We start from the raw sequence: 17,532 nt of genomic DNA on the forward strand, positions 1-17,532 counted from the left end.
TCGGAACGCTTGTCACTAGTAAAAGGCTCTGAGTTTAGAGATCAGCCTCCAGTGGCGATGGCGAACTTGGAGATGAAAGTTCTCTAAAGGAAGTTGTCTTTGAGCTCATCTGGTCCCGGTGCAATGCGCTCGCTCTCCTCCCCGGTCTAACGACTCCACACACCCCAAACACCGACGCGGTTCTTCGGCTCATCGGCGCTTCAGCGCTGGGCGAAGAGCCGACACTTCATCAGCCGAGGTTCATCGGGCTATCCGGGGCTCCGGAGGCTCACTCTGACCCCGCAGAGTCTCCAGCGAGTTCTTAGAGGTCTGGATGCGTTTTTGCGCGCTTTGATTTGCGCTTTATTTGGGCAGCACCAAAGTGGAAGTGCATGAAGACACAATGAGGAGCTGTGTCTCAGGCTGCAGGAGAATGGACATGACTGTAACACTGCTGCTGGTCACGCTTGGTGAGTCTGAGCCACTCATTCATGTTTTCGATGTTACTGAACACACTCTCAGACTTAAGCTTTCTAAATGGGTTCTACTTTTTCTCAAAGACGCAGAGTTCCCCAGAGGGACAAAACCCTTTAGAGTGCTTAAGTCCCCAATATCTTTATCTAGGATAATTCTGTTGGACACTTCCAAAAATGTGCACATTGCAAATGTCAGTGTGCATGCAAAAATTAAATGAGCACATTTGAAAATTGCTTACTTGGCTGTGTATTTAAATGCTCTGATTAAACCTTTTATCATATTTGACCATATATCCGTCAGATATAAGGGGCAACATGTTTCTTGCACCCACATACTCTATACTGTCAATAAGACTAAGGTTGTAGTCAGGCTTCAGGGTATTTTTACTATTTCATTCTCAGTTTATTCTTAATGAATATTTCATACAACAGTTAACCCTGTAGTCTCTATAATCCAAAGAGTGTTGGAGACATGTCACATCCATAATGCTGTTTTCTTTCTTTTTTTTTTAACCACAACAACAAACAACTATAGGCTGCTTTTCATCTTCTTCAAATCCCATGTTACAGGATGTCCCAAAAGTCTCCATACACGGGGAAATTAAGAGTTTTTAGCAAAATGTAACTTTATTTACAAAAAATCCTCTACATGATTGCATTACTTTGTAAACACACACAGAGTCATCTCTCCCAACTTTGGCTCCCAGTTTGGCAACAATGTCATGTGTGATATACTTGCCATGTTTCCTGATAAAGTCCATTGCAACCTTGCGACAGCTTCCCAATCCAGCCATGAGAATGATTTCAAAATGTTCTTCTTTTGTCAAAGGCATTCTTAAAGGCTATGTGGAAAAAAAATATTAAATGAACTAAGTATGAAAAATTTTGGAAGACATTTTGTTAATTTCCCCTTTGTATGGAGACTTTTGGGACTCCCTGCAGATTCTTCATTATTCACTATTTTTTGCTCAAAATGTGACGCCATGTCATAACGCATCACATCATAAACCGCTGTATTTCTGTAATATGTAAAGTAATATCATAATTTTGAATGTTGTATTGCAGACATTACAAGATATGCAACCTGTCTCATGGCTCGTGCAGCCATATAGATAAAACGTGTTACACACTTAATGCACAACTTTACTGCTACATGATCTTCAATAATTTGTTCCTCATTTTTATTGCACTCTCTAGATGTTGCTTAAATCCAAAAGTCATCCTAAATTTATTGATATTAGTCTTCACATGCATGTTTGTTTTGTATAGGATTCATTCGGCAAATGTGGTCAATGTGAAGAGGAACAGTTTTCGAAAACATAATCACCTGTTGCTTGGAAAGATGAAAATATTGGTCTGTGATATTAGTAGTAATATTAATAGTCTCTGAACGTGTAGGCTATACACATAAATTAGGTAACTGGTCACATTGTGTGTAATCAATTTCACATAATCTGTTACTCTAATGCTTGATGGCAAGTAAAATGAATAACAAAAGACACTTTATGACTAATTTTATTTGAACATCTTTTTTTCACTGTTGTTGGATTTCATGTTGCTGCATCAGCCTTGTCTTGCTCTAACAATTTGTCTGCAGTGATTGGTCTTCGATAAATGCAACAGGTTTTGGATCATAGACCACTGCTCTTTCTGCTTCAACGGGCTCAGTAAGGGCACACAGAGGGCGCTTGTGATCACCCTCTGTCCTGGAGTCCCATCCTGTCCTGAACATTTTAGTATTTTCTCTGTTCCCAACACACCTGATTCAGTTAATCAGCTAATTCCCAGCAATTACTGAGTTGAAGTGGGTGTGTTAAAGCAGGGAAACCACCAAATGTGCTGGACAGGGGGTACCGTACTGCATCACTGACTTTCTCCGGTATTGCTTTCTCTTTTCCAAAACGTCTACAACTCACATTTTGTAAGAACATAGTATCTATACTGTGGAGGTTCAACAGGGAGATTATGTTTAAATCATTTCTTCTCAGAGCAAGAGAAGGCAGTAAAGTGCACTCCCTGGGGCTCTTGGGTAGATGAGGGTCATTCTGGAGTTGAAGGCTTCACTTTAGCTCTCTGTGATGCTGGCCTGGCATGGAGGGGAAACACAGATTACTGCACTGCCCATGACCCGTTCCATCTGCTAGAAATGACAGCCGGAGGCCAAACATTCAGCTCTCACTTCAAATGGGGCCCAGAGATAAAAAAGCGATATTTTCAAATCCACTTAACTCTCGAGTGTGTTTAAAGGAGTCTAACGTTCAATTAAGTGGCACGTTATTGCAGCCTTTCCTGGCACCCATAAAACTGCCGATGTCAGGCTGGATTAGAGCGTACTGTAAATTTATGGGGGGGAAAACCTCAGGATAAGGTCGAAGAGAAACCAAAGGAGCAGCTTAGAGCTCGGCTTGATGTTATGCAGAGCCATCTTCCTGCACGCTGACACTAAAGCTGTGAAATCCTGCACAATAGACTAATATGCAAGATTATTAGGCTGCTGGCACGTGCAGTTAGCAAATCTCAATAAAAAGTATAAAGTAACATTAGCCATGTATAAAAACTATTAATATTCAAAATATTGGGGTGTTTGGAGTCCAAATATAATTAGATACTAAGCAAAACAGATATGATGCAATGTAACCTAATACATATACTTACTCCTGTGCACATTAAGATCCATTTATTTTTTTATGCATCTGATAAAATTCATGTGGATACATAAAACTTTTGTATATACCCTGTACTGACACAGGACTAATGAACCATGTCTTGAAAGAAGGCTATCAGAGACAGGCTGTCCCTCAGACATGAAGGGAGACACGGTAAAGTGCTTTAGAAGAGAGGCAGCATGTCACTGAAGTCCTGGATTTCTCTCAGCAGCTCTGGTCGATTCTGGAGCTCGTCCGTTTGTTTGTCAGCCGTCCCAGGACCGTTAGCTCACTGATGGGATCCGTCCAACTGGAAATGTTCTCGGTGGTTAAAGCAAGGGGAACTGAGTGGGTGCTTTGAATTAGAGCTTGGGAAAAAGTGGTTATGGGCTTCAGGCTGGAGTAGAAGGGGCTATTTGGCTTCTAGGCATGGAGGTTTGACAATTAACATCATATGAAAGATTTTAAAAAGCAGATTTGTTAAGCAAAAGCAGAAAAACAGGCAGGGGCAGGCACCATCATGCAATAGACAAAGACTGGCAGCATACTTATGCATGGGAATTACAGTGAAGTCATGTCCAGTCATGGTCTCCCTCTGTACCCAGGCTGCAGGACGCCAGTAGGTCGTAAATGCCCTCTGTGGGTCGTAAATGCCCTCTGTGGGTCGTGGGTCATGGGTCATAAAAACTCTCCATGGTTCAGTGCCACTGTATATTTATACTATAGGTTTTGGCATGCTTTCATAATGCTGGCGATCTTCCGAGAGGATGATCCTATTTATTCCAGTGGCTCATCACTGTACTGGCTTTATTCTGTCCAAGAAGCTTTATGCAATAACAAAATTTACATTCATCTTTCTTACATCTCTGCTTCGGCCTCAAGTCAACTTGATTGAGATTCCTCATGGGTCCATGGACATAAACATAAAATCAGACTTTATAAACCTTTGGATCAATAACAAGGTTTTCTGTTAAAAATGCTGTGAATTCAAAATCCCAGGCCTTCCTTGAAAAAACTGAAACTGTGCAACTCAATGACAAGGCCAGGGTGCTAACATACCATTAGAAAATCTCCCAACAGCAGACATGTCAGGCTGCCTTTTCATGTTATCGCAGTGTGTTTACATAATAGAAGCCTTCCGGGTTTTGCCGTGGCCAACTTCTCCACAGTGGTTTCAGATATCATGGTTTAGAATTATTCACTTGGCAGGCTTGATGAGTGGGAGTAGGTGCAGGTGCAAATGGAGCCGGTATGTCCTCAGGGTGCAGAGAGAGAGAGTGAGAGAGAGAGACATGAGGGGGTACCAGATGCAAAGACTATAGAACAGTGCTATGAGACATGAAAGAGGTTTTCATGGGGCTTGTTGGTCAGTTGGGTCAGGATTCTGCTCACACCTTTCCTCTATCAACTCTCAGAACACTTGGGAAAGACTACTGTTACTTTGTCCTCACTGGTCAAAATGCTGTTCATTCTCTATGAAAAAAAGTGTTTCTAAAGCCCTGTCTGATTGGGATTAGTTTAGTTGAATAGGTGCAGTAATGTAATTATAACCAAAGAATCTCTCTATCTCTATTGATTTCTGCAATAGCATAACCTACTAAAAACCGACCTCTAGAAATAACTCCAGGTAATATAAATATCCCCTGCGAATTTACATGTTGGAAAAAATTCCGTCATATCCTGTATGCTTTTTTCTTAAGCATGGAGAGTGCTGTTTTTTTATTGTGTCTAGAAATATGTATAGAAAACCAAAGAAATCCAAGTAGTATTAATAATTAACTTGTAGAATGTGTGCCATTTTAACAGCCTTAAATAATGTGTTTATTGCATGGCTAACACCAACTAGCAAAATTCAAAGCGTGTCACTTTGCTAATACTGCACTTATAACCTTGGTTATAAGTAATTGATATGCTTTGAATTTTGCTAGTTGGTGTCAGCCATGAAGCAAACACATTCTTTATCCACTTTATCAATCCACTGTACTTAATGCAAACATTTCAGCAAGGTTAATATTGCCCTACTGTCCTCTTTTTGTGGTAAAATATGACAAGCTTTCCCTTTGCAGAACTTTATATATTTCCAACACATTGCATATTTCCATAAATAATGCCTTTCAATAACAAGGGGAGGAAGGCAGCTAAGACAGCTGCACCCACAGCAGCCAAGCGGGCCACAGACCTGCATCTGTATCTCCTAATTTTGAAGTCATAATAGTTCTTACACATTTCATTTATTATTGAATTATTCTCCCAAGCCTTGTGTGAACTGTCCTGCTACAACCATTGTTTACAAGTCAGGGATTGAATGCAAAATATAAGTGGAGTTTGGTCATTCAGCTACATCAGCTACATCAGTTAGATACAGTGCTATATCTGAAATTTGCTTTAAGATAGAGTTTGTTTTTTGCATGTTGCATGCTACTTACGTGCAAGTAAATGTTGGAAGGCATAAATGTTGGACCTATTTCCCCATCATGCACGGTCACTAATAATTTCACTTGAGCTGGTGAGATTTCTGGTGAGTAAAAAGATACAGTTGTTTTTTAAATGCAATCATTTTAAAGGGTACGCCATGTTTTAGCTCTTTACAGAGGTCTCAAATGGTCTAACAATGTTGACTGTGTTTTTGTTATATGATGATAAGCAAAGTTTTGAGAGTAGCATTGTTTTTGACCAGTCATTGGCACACAACTATCCCTAGTAACAATTTCCAAACCTACAATAATCTTGGTATAGGAAAGACATCCTCATGTGGAATTCTGCCCAATAGCCTCAAGCTCTAATGCTCTTTCATTTCGGATATGTTTGCCTCCAAAATCCTCAGCTTTTCGGGGCTTCATGCTGATCATAAAGATTATTGTAACCCAATATGAGCTAACAAATTTGCCCAATGTTATACCAAAATTAAAGTTCTTAAACAAGAATATGAATCTATATATCAGCAGATGTGATATACTAGCTGAGGAGCCTATACTCCCTGTGGCCTCAGATTCCTATTCTTGGCTGACAGGAGTGGACCTGATGTGGTCTTCTCTTGTTGTAGCTTATCCACATAAAGTTTCAACGTGTTGTGTTCTCCCTATCAGCTTGAACCAGTCTGGTCATTCTCTTCTGACCTTTCTCATCAAGGTGTTTCCATCCTCAGAACTGTTCCTCACTCAATGTTTTTCACACCATTTTGTGTAAACTATCGAGACCGTTGTGCATGAAAATCTAGATAAAATCTAATAAAGTGAGTATCAGTACATCCCAATTAATAACCAGTGCTTTATTTTATAATCCTTAATACTATGACCAAACATAATAAAAATAGGCAGATGGCTAAGCATGTTCTTCATGTGGTTATGTGTTCAGCAGGCTGGACAGTGGGCTCATCTCTGTATGTTTCGGACAGTCGATCACCTCGTCTGGCTCTGGAGAAAAGCTTGAGCTGGCCGCCCAAAGACACACAGTGCCAGCACATGCTAAAGCGTCTCCATAATGGAGCACGTGTTACCGTGCAGATGCCCCCCAACATAGAGGGCCACTGGGTCTCCACCAGGTGAGCATGTGACCTGAGATCTGAGTTATTTTTGAACATAGTTTTTAATTGTGCATTAATAGTATTTTTTATGACTTCATATAATTGATAGTAAATAGAAACATGTGTGCTTGTACACTTAGTTCTATCTTCCTTCCTAACCCTCCACACCTTGTTTCCTCCCTTCATTTTCTGGTTGCTATGGCAGCTGCGAGGTACGTCCTGGCCCAGAGTTCATCACCCGCCTCTACCACTTCCAACATAACCACACTTTTCAGGCCCGCCAGTTTTACTACGCCGACAACCACTGCACAGTGCCCACCTACACGCTGGTGATCCAGGGCCGTGTGCGCATGCGCCAGGCCTCGTGGATCATCCGTGGTGGCACAGAGGCTGATTACCACATCCACCACATTCAGGTGAGACGGCATGACAGTACACCGCAATAAGGAAATCTGGAAACACCATTAATGATACGATGTAGGCTACCAGTGTAGGTAGGGATTTTACAAAAACATTTCTAAATTAGGTGTGTCCTTTGTAAATATGAGAGAGAATGGTGTATATTGTTGTTCGGACTAAATAATCTTATGAAATAAATACTCACCTTGCTGTTGCAGGGTTTCATGGCATTTAATATTATATCATAAGAAAATAACAAACAAAATGGAGGCAAATCAGACCACCAGTGGGTTTTCCTCCACCAAGTCCGTTGTTTCAGATAGTGGGACACTTTTTTGTCATCTCATTTATACCATGTTTTGCTTACTCATAACTGAACAATTTGAAAATAACAAATTGTTATTTTATTTAGCTAACTTTCTAGTCCACCCCAACACATTAAAACATTGCCAATGTACATTTGCTGCTATTACTATGATCTAACTGTCTCTTATTCTTTCTAACCCTAGAAAGTGACAAGTTGCTCATGTCGCTTGTAGTTTATCTATTGTGGGCATGTAGTGACCTCAAAAGTTGTCGCTTGTGAATGTGTACTGTCCATTTTTTTTAGTTCCAGTGAGAAACGGTAGTGGCTATATAGTATATAGCCTCAAATCTAACTAGTTGAACACAAGTTAAATAATGCCCTGATCAGAAAATTGATTGTTTGATTTACGTGTTATGTGCTAGGTTTCTTACTAGCTTTGTTGGCAGATTAGCAAAGCAATCTATCCGTACTATCTACGTACACTCAGCAGAGGCACCAATGATCTCTGCTACTTCATTTCCATCCCTATAAACATTTAATGAGAGATCCTATATGACAGGATAAGGTGAAATCATAGTTACAAGTTTTTCTTCCATTTTTGCAAGTCAGAGAGTAAGTGGGAACTAAAAGTTATGAGTGGGGAACTGGATAAACGCGGACCACACACATCATAAGATTGATCCGACGAATCATTTGAGCCAGTCATTTGAAAATGTCACTTTGCCGTGTCATATCTAATTTGTACAGAATTCATTTCAAATATCACTTGTGTTGTGGCAACAAGTTTGGTACTCGAAACTAATTCAAACCGATAAAATCCATATCATTCAATTTAGCAAGGCGATGCAATCTTTTATCGGTCCTTTTCATGGTTCAGGGCTCATAAAGCCATTTCTGAAATGGTTTATGGAACATTTAAGGGTTCTTTTACAGGGAAACATAAAGAATCCTGGAACACCAGTATGAATTGTGAATTTTAGGGAACACCAGGATAGGCAAATACACTGGCCACCCACCCTGGACAATTTTTATTGCCTCCTAAGGTCCACTTGGGCCCTGGTCTATGCACACCCCATCCTTTCTTTATTGCACCCATGGAATTACTCTATAGGGTGGTAGATAGGATTTTCCTTCCATTGAGTTTAGTGAAGAAAATAGAAAAGTATTAAAATGTGGCCTAGTTTAAAGAGTTATTTATGCTCACTGTCATGGTTACATTCCAATCTAGAAGACTACTATGAGCATTGATTTAGAATGGGATTAAATTTTGACCTGATCTCCTTTAGCAGTGTCTACCTGCTAGCCAAATCAGAGACTGTGGCCAAGGTTTATTGTGATGTAAATGGGATGTTATGAGACTGTTTTCATACTGTTCTACCCATAATCCAGGTGGTGTGCCACTCTACGGGCACGGCAAAGGAGCTAAGCAGGCGTTTGGCACAGAGCTGTGAGGGAATGAAAGGCGCCTCCTTGGAGCCAAACATAAGTTATGAGCTGTGTAGCGAAGAAGGAAGCTGCAACTGCTCTCGCGGCCTGAACTTCGCCATGCACGAGCTGCAGCTGCTGCGTGTTGAGAAGCAATACGTGAACAGGAACATGGAGCAGCCGGTGGAGGAGCTCTTTCTAGGTGATATCAATACTGAGCCGAGCCAGAGGATGAGCCACAGGCCCTCTAGCTATCAGCCACCACTGCAGAACGCCAAGGTCAGTGTGTTTGTGTGTGTATGCATGTGTGTGTGCATGCATATACGTACATTTATGCACTTTTCCATATGTGCATATAAAAATGCTGGAAGGCGATTTGAGAACTCCGTGACTCGACATGAGTTGAGGAGTGCATGAAATGATTTTAATATTGCAAATCAGATTGAAATCATATGTATGTGTCTGTGTGTGTGCATGAGTGAAAGTGGAAAGTATGCCTTCCCCAGCTGTTAAGACAGAAATTGGAAGGAATAGGCAACCAGCTGTGGTTTTCGTATCATTTAGTCATTTAATGTCGTATAAAGACATGATATATATATATATAAGAAAGGAAGTCACAACTTTGCTTCAAGTGAATCACTATGATAGCTCCAGTCAGGACATTGTTTTTTTTTTTTTTTTAAACTTTTAAGCATAGTTATGTGTCAACCACTTCAGTTTGTTTACCTCAATAAAATGAACCCACTACAAGATCAAAGTTCTCAATAAAACTTTAGAAACACTGTTTTTTGTTCACCACACTTTGGCACTGCTCTTGCTATGTCAAACACTCAAAATAAATCGACAGTGAAATTGCCCTGATTTGAGCTTTGATGAGCATTCAGTCAGTTTACACTTTGGCTCATACTCTAGTCCTTCACAATCACTCACATTGTCTGTCTCTTTATCCCCTTAGACAAGTGTGTGCATTCCTGTCCAGCAGTTGTCTCATTTGGATATATGTCATAGCACAGGTCACATCATGCACTAGCCTGGCGTTAAACAGCTGTCTAAATAAACCAAGCCTTGTTTCAGATGATTTAGATGATTTAATGTTTTACAGATCGGCATAGGGTCAGTGTTCTACTGAACAGGGTGGAATGGTGATCAGATGTTATGTCCAACGACGAGTTTTGCAGTGTTAAGCTCCTCCAAGCAAGGACACGAAAGGCGAACCCTACCCTATCTCCCAGAGCAATCAACATGTGGTATTTGTAGAATTCACGCGGCCGTATGAATTATTCCAGCAAACACATTCCAGGTCTGATTTCATGCATGCCTGGGGCAGTATTACAAAGTTCTCCGGTTCTCAGCCATCTCTCTCCCTCTGCCTTTGTCCACAATATGAAAATAAAGGCCTCATTCAAGACTGGCCTTTGAGTTTACAGAATATAACGCCTTTCAAGTGTTTTATATGAGATGCTTCAGAAACACAGCAAAGATCACCACAAATGAGGAGACTGGCCTTGGACACAAGAACTGTACAGTAAAAATTCTTTTTTTAAAATGTGGAAAACGTTCTGCATTTAAGTTCCCACTTTTCCAAAAGCTCATAACTTTTTGTGTCTGGTATAACTTCAGATCTGCTTAAATGAGACAGAAAGCCCTCCTTACAGAAAAGATGTCCACATAAATGTGTGCCATTAAAACGGTTTACACAATCCAGCCACATGGAATTCCAAACAAGAGTTGCTCTAAAGACTAAGCCACAGGGGGAAAAAAAACAACAACCGTAAATGAGCTCCGAAGCATGTGGCACTCATTTTCATTCTAATCAAGCCTAACGATTTGGTCTACACTTTTATGCATTGCAACCACATCAGCCAAACATGGCAGAACCATGACTAAAAGACATTTAATTAACAACTCTGCCATCCACAGGAGAAGGGATCCTTCCTTTTTTAGATGTTTTATTGCTGTAATGACAATTCCAGCCATAAATCACAAATAGCAGCTCATGCCCAGCTCCGGATCTGTTTTCAGAGGATTCGAGAGTGCCACTCTGTTCATTTGTGGTTATTGGGTGGATCAGAGCTGCATGGGCAGAGGCCAGCAGCAGTCACAACTGTTTTCCTCTTATTTCCCATTCCTCTACCACTGCTTTCCATCGTCCCATCCCAAACCAGTTCGAGCCAGTCTGCAAGTGGTGTCGATTGTTAATTGATTAGCACAACTGGGTAAGTCAGTGCACAAATTAGATGTTGGCGTTATCATGTTTTAATGGTGCAGAAAGTAACGTGAAAGGAAAATATACATCGTTTTTCTTATGTGGTGTTTTTAACTACAGTAATCACAACTTCCAAATGACTTTGGATGGGTTTGGCTAACTGAAATAGCAACTGGAGCCAGGCAGAGTGAGAGAGAAAGAGAGTGAGACATGTTGTCAGATGTGTTGCATTGCTAATCCTGAGGTTAGCCAGAAGATCACCAATTCATCAACTGAAATCTTCATCAGCAGGATGGGGTGAACACATCTTGTCCACACATGCAGTCTGTCTTTTCTTTTCTGTCCATTGTTTCCTGTCTTCGGGTTTGTACTGGAGTAGAAACGCCTTGTTCTAGCACATCATTAAATATTTGCTTCACACACTGAAGTAGTGGAGGAAAGAAAATATGCACACCATTTACTGCCATTCCATAAAATCAAAAAAAAAAACAAAAACAAAAAAAAAACAGGCAAGCATAAAGGAAGACATGTCCAGCTCTCCAGTTATCTAAAAAGTCAAAACTGTTTTTCTTCTCCCAGACAGAACATATAATCCTTTGGATACACACTGGCATGGGTCTGTTAGACACTGCAGCCTGTTTAAGCATTTGAACAAAAACTGACGATCCTGTTTCACAGCCCCTCTTTGCTAGTAAAGTTTAAACATGTGGCCAGTTTTGTCTGACCTTAACTTTGACACACACTGATGCATATTCTTTAATGTAAAAGCATGAGCGTAAAGTGTTTTTAATGTAATCTCTATCCGCCATATTTTTAGCATGTGGGAAACATGGACTAGAATTTTAACATTTGCATATATTGAGAAAACATCGGATAACCCATTTGCACTAAACTCACTTATAAAAGAAGTCTAAGGGTAGATGTTGAATTCCACTGGTTTATGGAAAACATATTTAGAACGATTTTTCTTAGAGGTGGCAAATCCTTTGGTATAGCCATAACATTGGCTATACCATAAATGCCATAACATTTATGATATTTGATTCCTTCCTATGGCAATACAAGAGCCACATTTTTTCAGCTAAGGTAGCAGTCAGAGCAAACACCAGTAAAATGCCATAAAAGCCGATTCACTCAAGGGGAAAGGACCTGAGATGTTAAAGACAAACATTTGTTTTTGGTAGCGGTTAATTTCACTTTTTTGCACTGGTGAGCTTTGAATCCAAGAACCACACTCTTTTTAGCCAATATAAAACAAGTGGGTGCAACTGTGGTATCTTTGTTACCAAAAAAATGGACCTGCTTAGTATTAAGTAGTGATCATAGAAGAAGTGGAACTTTTGCCTTGCTTTTTTTCTTACTGTTGCTTGGCTGAAAAAATAGCCAAATGTCCTGATTAAATCACATCTTACACAAGATACACCGTCCACTATTTTAGTGGTAAAATTCAGTTTTTCTCTCTGTCTGCTAGGATTGTCTTGTTAGAAATATTGATACCTTGCTTTCATGAATTCTTATGTCATAAGTATTAGTAAATTAAGCTCTAAATCTATAGAATTCATTATTTCAGAGATGGGAGTACTTTTTACTGTGAAGAATTTGTGCTTGCTGTATAGGTGCATGGATACCACAGGAAAGAATATCCAAAAAGTAAAAGGTAGATAAAACTAGCTTTTAGTTGTGTGAAAACTGCCTGTAGACTTTCATTCAGTTCAGTATCCAGGTGATAGACACTGGTTATCTGGAGTTTATAAAAATACACAGTTACATTAGTAACTAGTGTTGTGATTAAATGGAATTTCCATTATTTTTCTCACGCAAATGTGTCAAAATTCTTGTATGTGATAATCACCCATATGGCCTGCATTTGTAATCACAAGTCACAATGTTATAGAAACATGTTAAAAGGTGTTCCCCTTCTGGTTAAATTAGCTTAATAAAAACAAAATGCAGTCTCAGAATTTGAATTCTGTTGGGGAAAAAACTACTTCTTCCAGCATCGTATACTGAGCCTTCGTGTTCTGGGAAATCATTAAATACTTTATCGTCTTGTTTGATTTTATCATCCAGCACTTCTGAAACTTGAAAATATGTCCTAATTTGGAAATTACCACCATGTCTGTGCATACCACTTAATACCTTTAAACTAAGGAACACTGTTGCCAACATGCTCAAAAGAAACCATTTCTAGCTGTTAAATTTGTAAAAAGATTTCATCTCTTTGTCAGATCTCAGTTCTGATCTCTCTTTTGCCACCTTTTCACCTTCAGAGTCATGAGCAGAACTGCATCGCGTGTCGGATCATCTCGCGCTCGGACGAGTTCCACCCTCCAGTCCTGCCGCCAAGGCCCGAGCTCGCTGTAGACCTGCACGGACAGTGGGTTTCCCAGCGGTGTGAAGTTCGGCCAGACGCACTCTTCCTCACAAGACATTTCATCTTCCATGATAACAACAACACTTGGGAGGGTCACTACTACCACTACTCAGATCCCGTCTGCAAGCACCCAACTTTCAGCATCTTTGCCAGGGGGAGGTACAGCCATGGCGTACACTCCACCCACATCATGGGTGGAACTGAGTTTGTGTTTAAGGGTAAGTATGGGTAACTTTTGTTAGCTAGTTGAACCCAATTCGTAAGTAGCGTTTTAGGGACTGTGAGGCTGGGTGGTGCCACTGCAAGCACATCAACTCCCCTTTCTTGACAAGATGCAGGGTTTTCAGGGGGATTGATTTCAAGGGCCCAGAGTAGACAGGATACCCCACAGAAAAAAAACTGTCTGGTGTGGGGGACCCAACAATCCTACTGATATGAAAGGAACTCATATTCGATCCAGACATCAGGGTAAAATGAAATATGGAAAATAGTATTTGACTCGCTCTGTCTTTCTGGTTGTAGTGAACCACATGCGGGTGGTACCAATGGACCCAGGCACTACATCTCTCCTGAATATCTTTGATGGGAATGAATGTGGCGCTCAAGGCTCGTGGCAGATTGGAGTCGAGCAGGATGTGACATTGACCAACGGCTGCGTGGCGCTGGGGATCCGCCTCCCACACACCGAGTACGAGCTCTTTCGCATGGAGCAGGACCCTCACAGTCGCTACCTGCTCTACAACGGCCAGCGGCCCAGCGACGGCTCCAGTCCTGACCGGCCTGACAAACGTGCCACTTCCTACCAGACTCCGCTGGTGCAGTGCTCAGCCAACAGCCAGAAGTCAGAGGTCAACCTTGGTCACCATACAAAACGGCAGCAAAAGTTGAATAACAGCTGTTGCCCAGCTCACCAAAGCTACTTGATGGAAACTGTGGTTCTTGTGGGATTAAACATGCTGATTATGCACTTCATTGGTTGAAAGAAAAACTCCAGAAGCTGAACTGATATTTCTGTACATCTTTGTACATATTGACACAAGGAGGACCAGAGAAACGTAAGAACGCACTCTGGCCATCTGGGAACAAGTTTACTTGACACACTTGGGCATTCTGCTCATTTTTCTGGTTTCTGGCCTACATCGAGGGTGGATTAAATGGAGATGGAGAAATGTGTGGGGAGGCAAAATGTCTTTTTTCTGCCTCTGTACATTACAGACTGCAAAGAACTGAAACTGCTGCACCACAGTAACTGCACTTTAATAAAGCATGACTGGCAACTTGTATGGTTCCAATAAAAAAAAAGTGTTTGATAACCCTTGTTATGTTATCAGCTTCATCAAAGAGGGTTTCCTGTTTATTTTCTCAAGCTTAGCTGTAGACATATATGCTAACAAAGAGATATTTTTCTATGGTATGATGCGTGTGAGTGTGCAAGTGCATTTGAAATGATAATATGAACCAATTCAGGGTTGTGTAGATTGAAAGGGAATGACAGTGTACCATATTGTCAGTGATGAACTCTTATAGGACGGTAAAGAATTAACATTTGTTTTTCATTCGTGAAACAGGAAACTGTAAAGCTGTTACACGGTGTTCATGTTTAGTTTGGAGCAAAGCTGGAACAGGGAGGCAGAAGAGTGCCAGTTCTGATTTCCTGATGGTTCGTGATGTCTGCATGCATGCTGTAAGCTATCATTTTTGCTTACTGTATTGGGTTATGGCATGAAGAATATTCCAAGGAATTGCGGCTTCAGATGTCCCACCAAAAACTGACATTCTTCATTGCAGTTTGATCCAGAACTGGATCGGAAATGAAATGGCAATATTAATTTCCCTCACTGGTATGAACTGTGTTTGCTGAAAGAGCAAGCAGAGTAAAACATGATCCTTTTTGAGACAGAGAGGTTATGAGGCATTATAGATTTTTTTTTTTTTTCCCAGATTTTTGTGTTTTGTTTTGATAGAGTACTATATTGTTATTAAGCCTATGTAGATCCACAGCTGAACTACATGCATCATTACCTGTAAGTGCCTTAAAAAGACATTGTCCTAATAACTGGATTGTAAGAATAGAAATTAAATATTTGAATGGGTTGTATGTAATGAATTTTATTATTATTATTTCTCTATAATCTGTGGTAATAACAAATGTGCCTATAGGTTGTTACTAGTAGCCATATTTCACTTTTTTTTATTTTTTATATGATTTTATCACAACATTGAGACAGAACCTCGACGTCCCAGTGTGACACGACTTTTACTTTTAGTCGTATGCTAATCACAGGTATTGCTAAGTGGCGTTGTGATGAGACAATATAGGGTTAAACTATGAAATATGGCTGCTAATTACTTTACAACCTAAAAAGACACAGCTTCAGTGTTGCAGAAATTTCTAGCACATATATACGCGGGTCCTTAAAGTTTTACAAAGGAGACTATGGAAGATAGCCATCTGAAATTCTTCTGGAAACTTAAACATGATGGTTTGGATGTGTGTGTGCATGTATGTGTAGAAGAGGAGGACATGGACAGATCAGACAAAACACAAAGGGGGGGGGAAAAACCCACAGCTGTACAAATGGAGTTTTTTTTTTCCCACTTTATTTATTTCTTTAATGTTGAATAGCATTGGACAGGACAGGAGAGGTGTAGACTCGAACTTCAGTCAACATTTGCCTCAAGTAGGGATAAATGCTTTGTATTGAGGGAAAATAAAGAACATTAATAATATTAATAATATGATATAACAGTAATAAAAGTCTGCATTGGTATCATTAGGGACAGGAAAAAAGACAAATGTACAAAAGGAGGCATCTTTGTTCCCAGCCCAACTGTTGACGTTCCCGTGGAAATGGAGAGGCAGCGAAGGGTAGAAACATCTGCCGTCTTTCTGAGGCTGCCGGGGATGAAAAGGGTCACAAGATCTGTTTTGTTTTGTATTGATTGAGGTTGCTTTTCCTTTTCTTAAAAAGGATTAAAATTACATTTACAAGACACCTAACATTCCATTGAACTTTTAATAAAACGAGAAAGAGAGAGTGAGGAGTGGTGGTGGTTGTAGTGGTGATGTGGGGGGACAAAAAAATTTATATTAACACCTTTATAATTTGGGTCTCTGAGATGTGTCCGGTCTTTTTTTTTTTTTTCTTTGTGTGATGGTTTCATCACTCTCTCTTAAACCACTGCTGTGTTTTAAGCCTGTTTGCTCAGTTACCTTCTGTCCATTGCACAAAGAAAAGAACGGTGTGGGAATAAAAAGAGACAGAGAGGGGAAAGAGCCTTACTTCTGCTCCTGCTTTTTGTTCTCTCTTTCTCTCCCTCCATCTCTCTCTCCCTCTCTCTCTCTCTCTCGTGTTGGACTAACCGTATGTGAGGCTGAGGACGTTATGATGCCGCACAGATGTGTGTTTCTGCCGCTGGCCCAGCTACCAATGATATGGCAAAGTCAACAGAAAGACATTCTCCTTTCATCCAGGCCGTGTGAGCTCTCCCTCTCTCTTTCCCTCTCTCCCTCTCTCTCTCTCTGGAACCGGTTGATAGGCAGGCAGACACGTCAGACTCCCCTCCACTTGTCCATCTACAGGATGAACTTGCCGAGGAAGAATCCGATGAAGATGGCTGCTATGACGACCAGGAGTGATGGAAGGGAGCTGGTGGCCACCTCTCGGCCAATCAGAGAGCTGGAATTGGAGGCCGTGTGCTCGGGTCTCTGAGCTTTCCTCAGCCTCAATCCATCGTCCTGAGAAAGTAGGGAAAATGCAAGACATGATTCACACACACGTCACCAACAGTGATGTTTTTCACTTGAAAGTGTCAGCTGAAGACCTAGACATTTATCTCAATGCTAAAATTATGGTAACGTACCCAAAACCAACAAAAATATTAGAATGCATAAGGGTATACTGTCATACTCTACTAAACTATGCCAAATAGTAAGCCAAAAATATTATGTACAACACTCCTTAATATTCATGACAGTTTGTTTTTTTTTTAAATTGCATAGCATAACCAGTTTTCCTGCCATAATTCCACTGGCTTGTCTTTTTACTTGTCCATGCAACATGATAAGCAGCCATACTTGCAAAAGCATAAACACAAAGCCACTTCCTCATTGGTCAACGCAAGTTAAAATCCTATGCTGACTGTCACACGCCACAAATTCAAGCAGACAGTGGTCAAAACCTTTTTGACAATTTAA

At 40.5% G+C, this 17,532-nt stretch overlaps 2 protein-coding genes across 3 annotated transcripts in view; one reads left to right on the forward strand and one right to left on the reverse strand.

Annotated features, from left to right (window-relative positions):
* On the forward strand, positions 1-16,603 carry LOC113533638 (protein APCDD1). 2 transcript variants are annotated; one of them, XM_026925902.3, is made up of 6 exons: positions 1-449; positions 6,455-6,641; positions 6,829-7,039; positions 8,719-9,033; positions 13,231-13,552; positions 13,857-16,603. In XM_026925902.3, exons 1-6 carry the CDS (start codon positions 383-385, stop codon positions 14,312-14,314), a joined length of 1,560 nt encoding a protein of 519 aa, XP_026781703.1. In that variant the 5' UTR covers positions 1-382; the 3' UTR covers positions 14,315-16,603. The 2 variants fall into 2 exon arrangements, with proteins under 2 accessions (XP_026781703.1, XP_026781704.1); XM_026925903.3 differs by having other exon boundaries at positions 2-449; positions 6,458-6,641.
* The window catches only part of vapal (VAMP (vesicle-associated membrane protein)-associated protein A, like), a 21,399-nt gene continuing 19,785 nt past the window's right edge, over positions 15,919-17,532 (reverse strand). The window contains exon 6 of the mRNA XM_026925452.3: positions 15,919-17,073. Coding sequence (XP_026781253.1) covers positions 16,912-17,073 — 162 coding nt within the window. The 3' untranslated portion in view covers positions 15,919-16,911. The remainder of the gene's footprint in view (positions 17,074-17,532) is intronic.

This window comes from Pangasianodon hypophthalmus, chromosome 21 (assembly GCF_027358585.1).
Source record: "Pangasianodon hypophthalmus isolate fPanHyp1 chromosome 21, fPanHyp1.pri, whole genome shotgun sequence".
Classification (NCBI taxonomy): Eukaryota; Metazoa; Chordata; class Actinopteri; order Siluriformes; family Pangasiidae; genus Pangasianodon; species Pangasianodon hypophthalmus.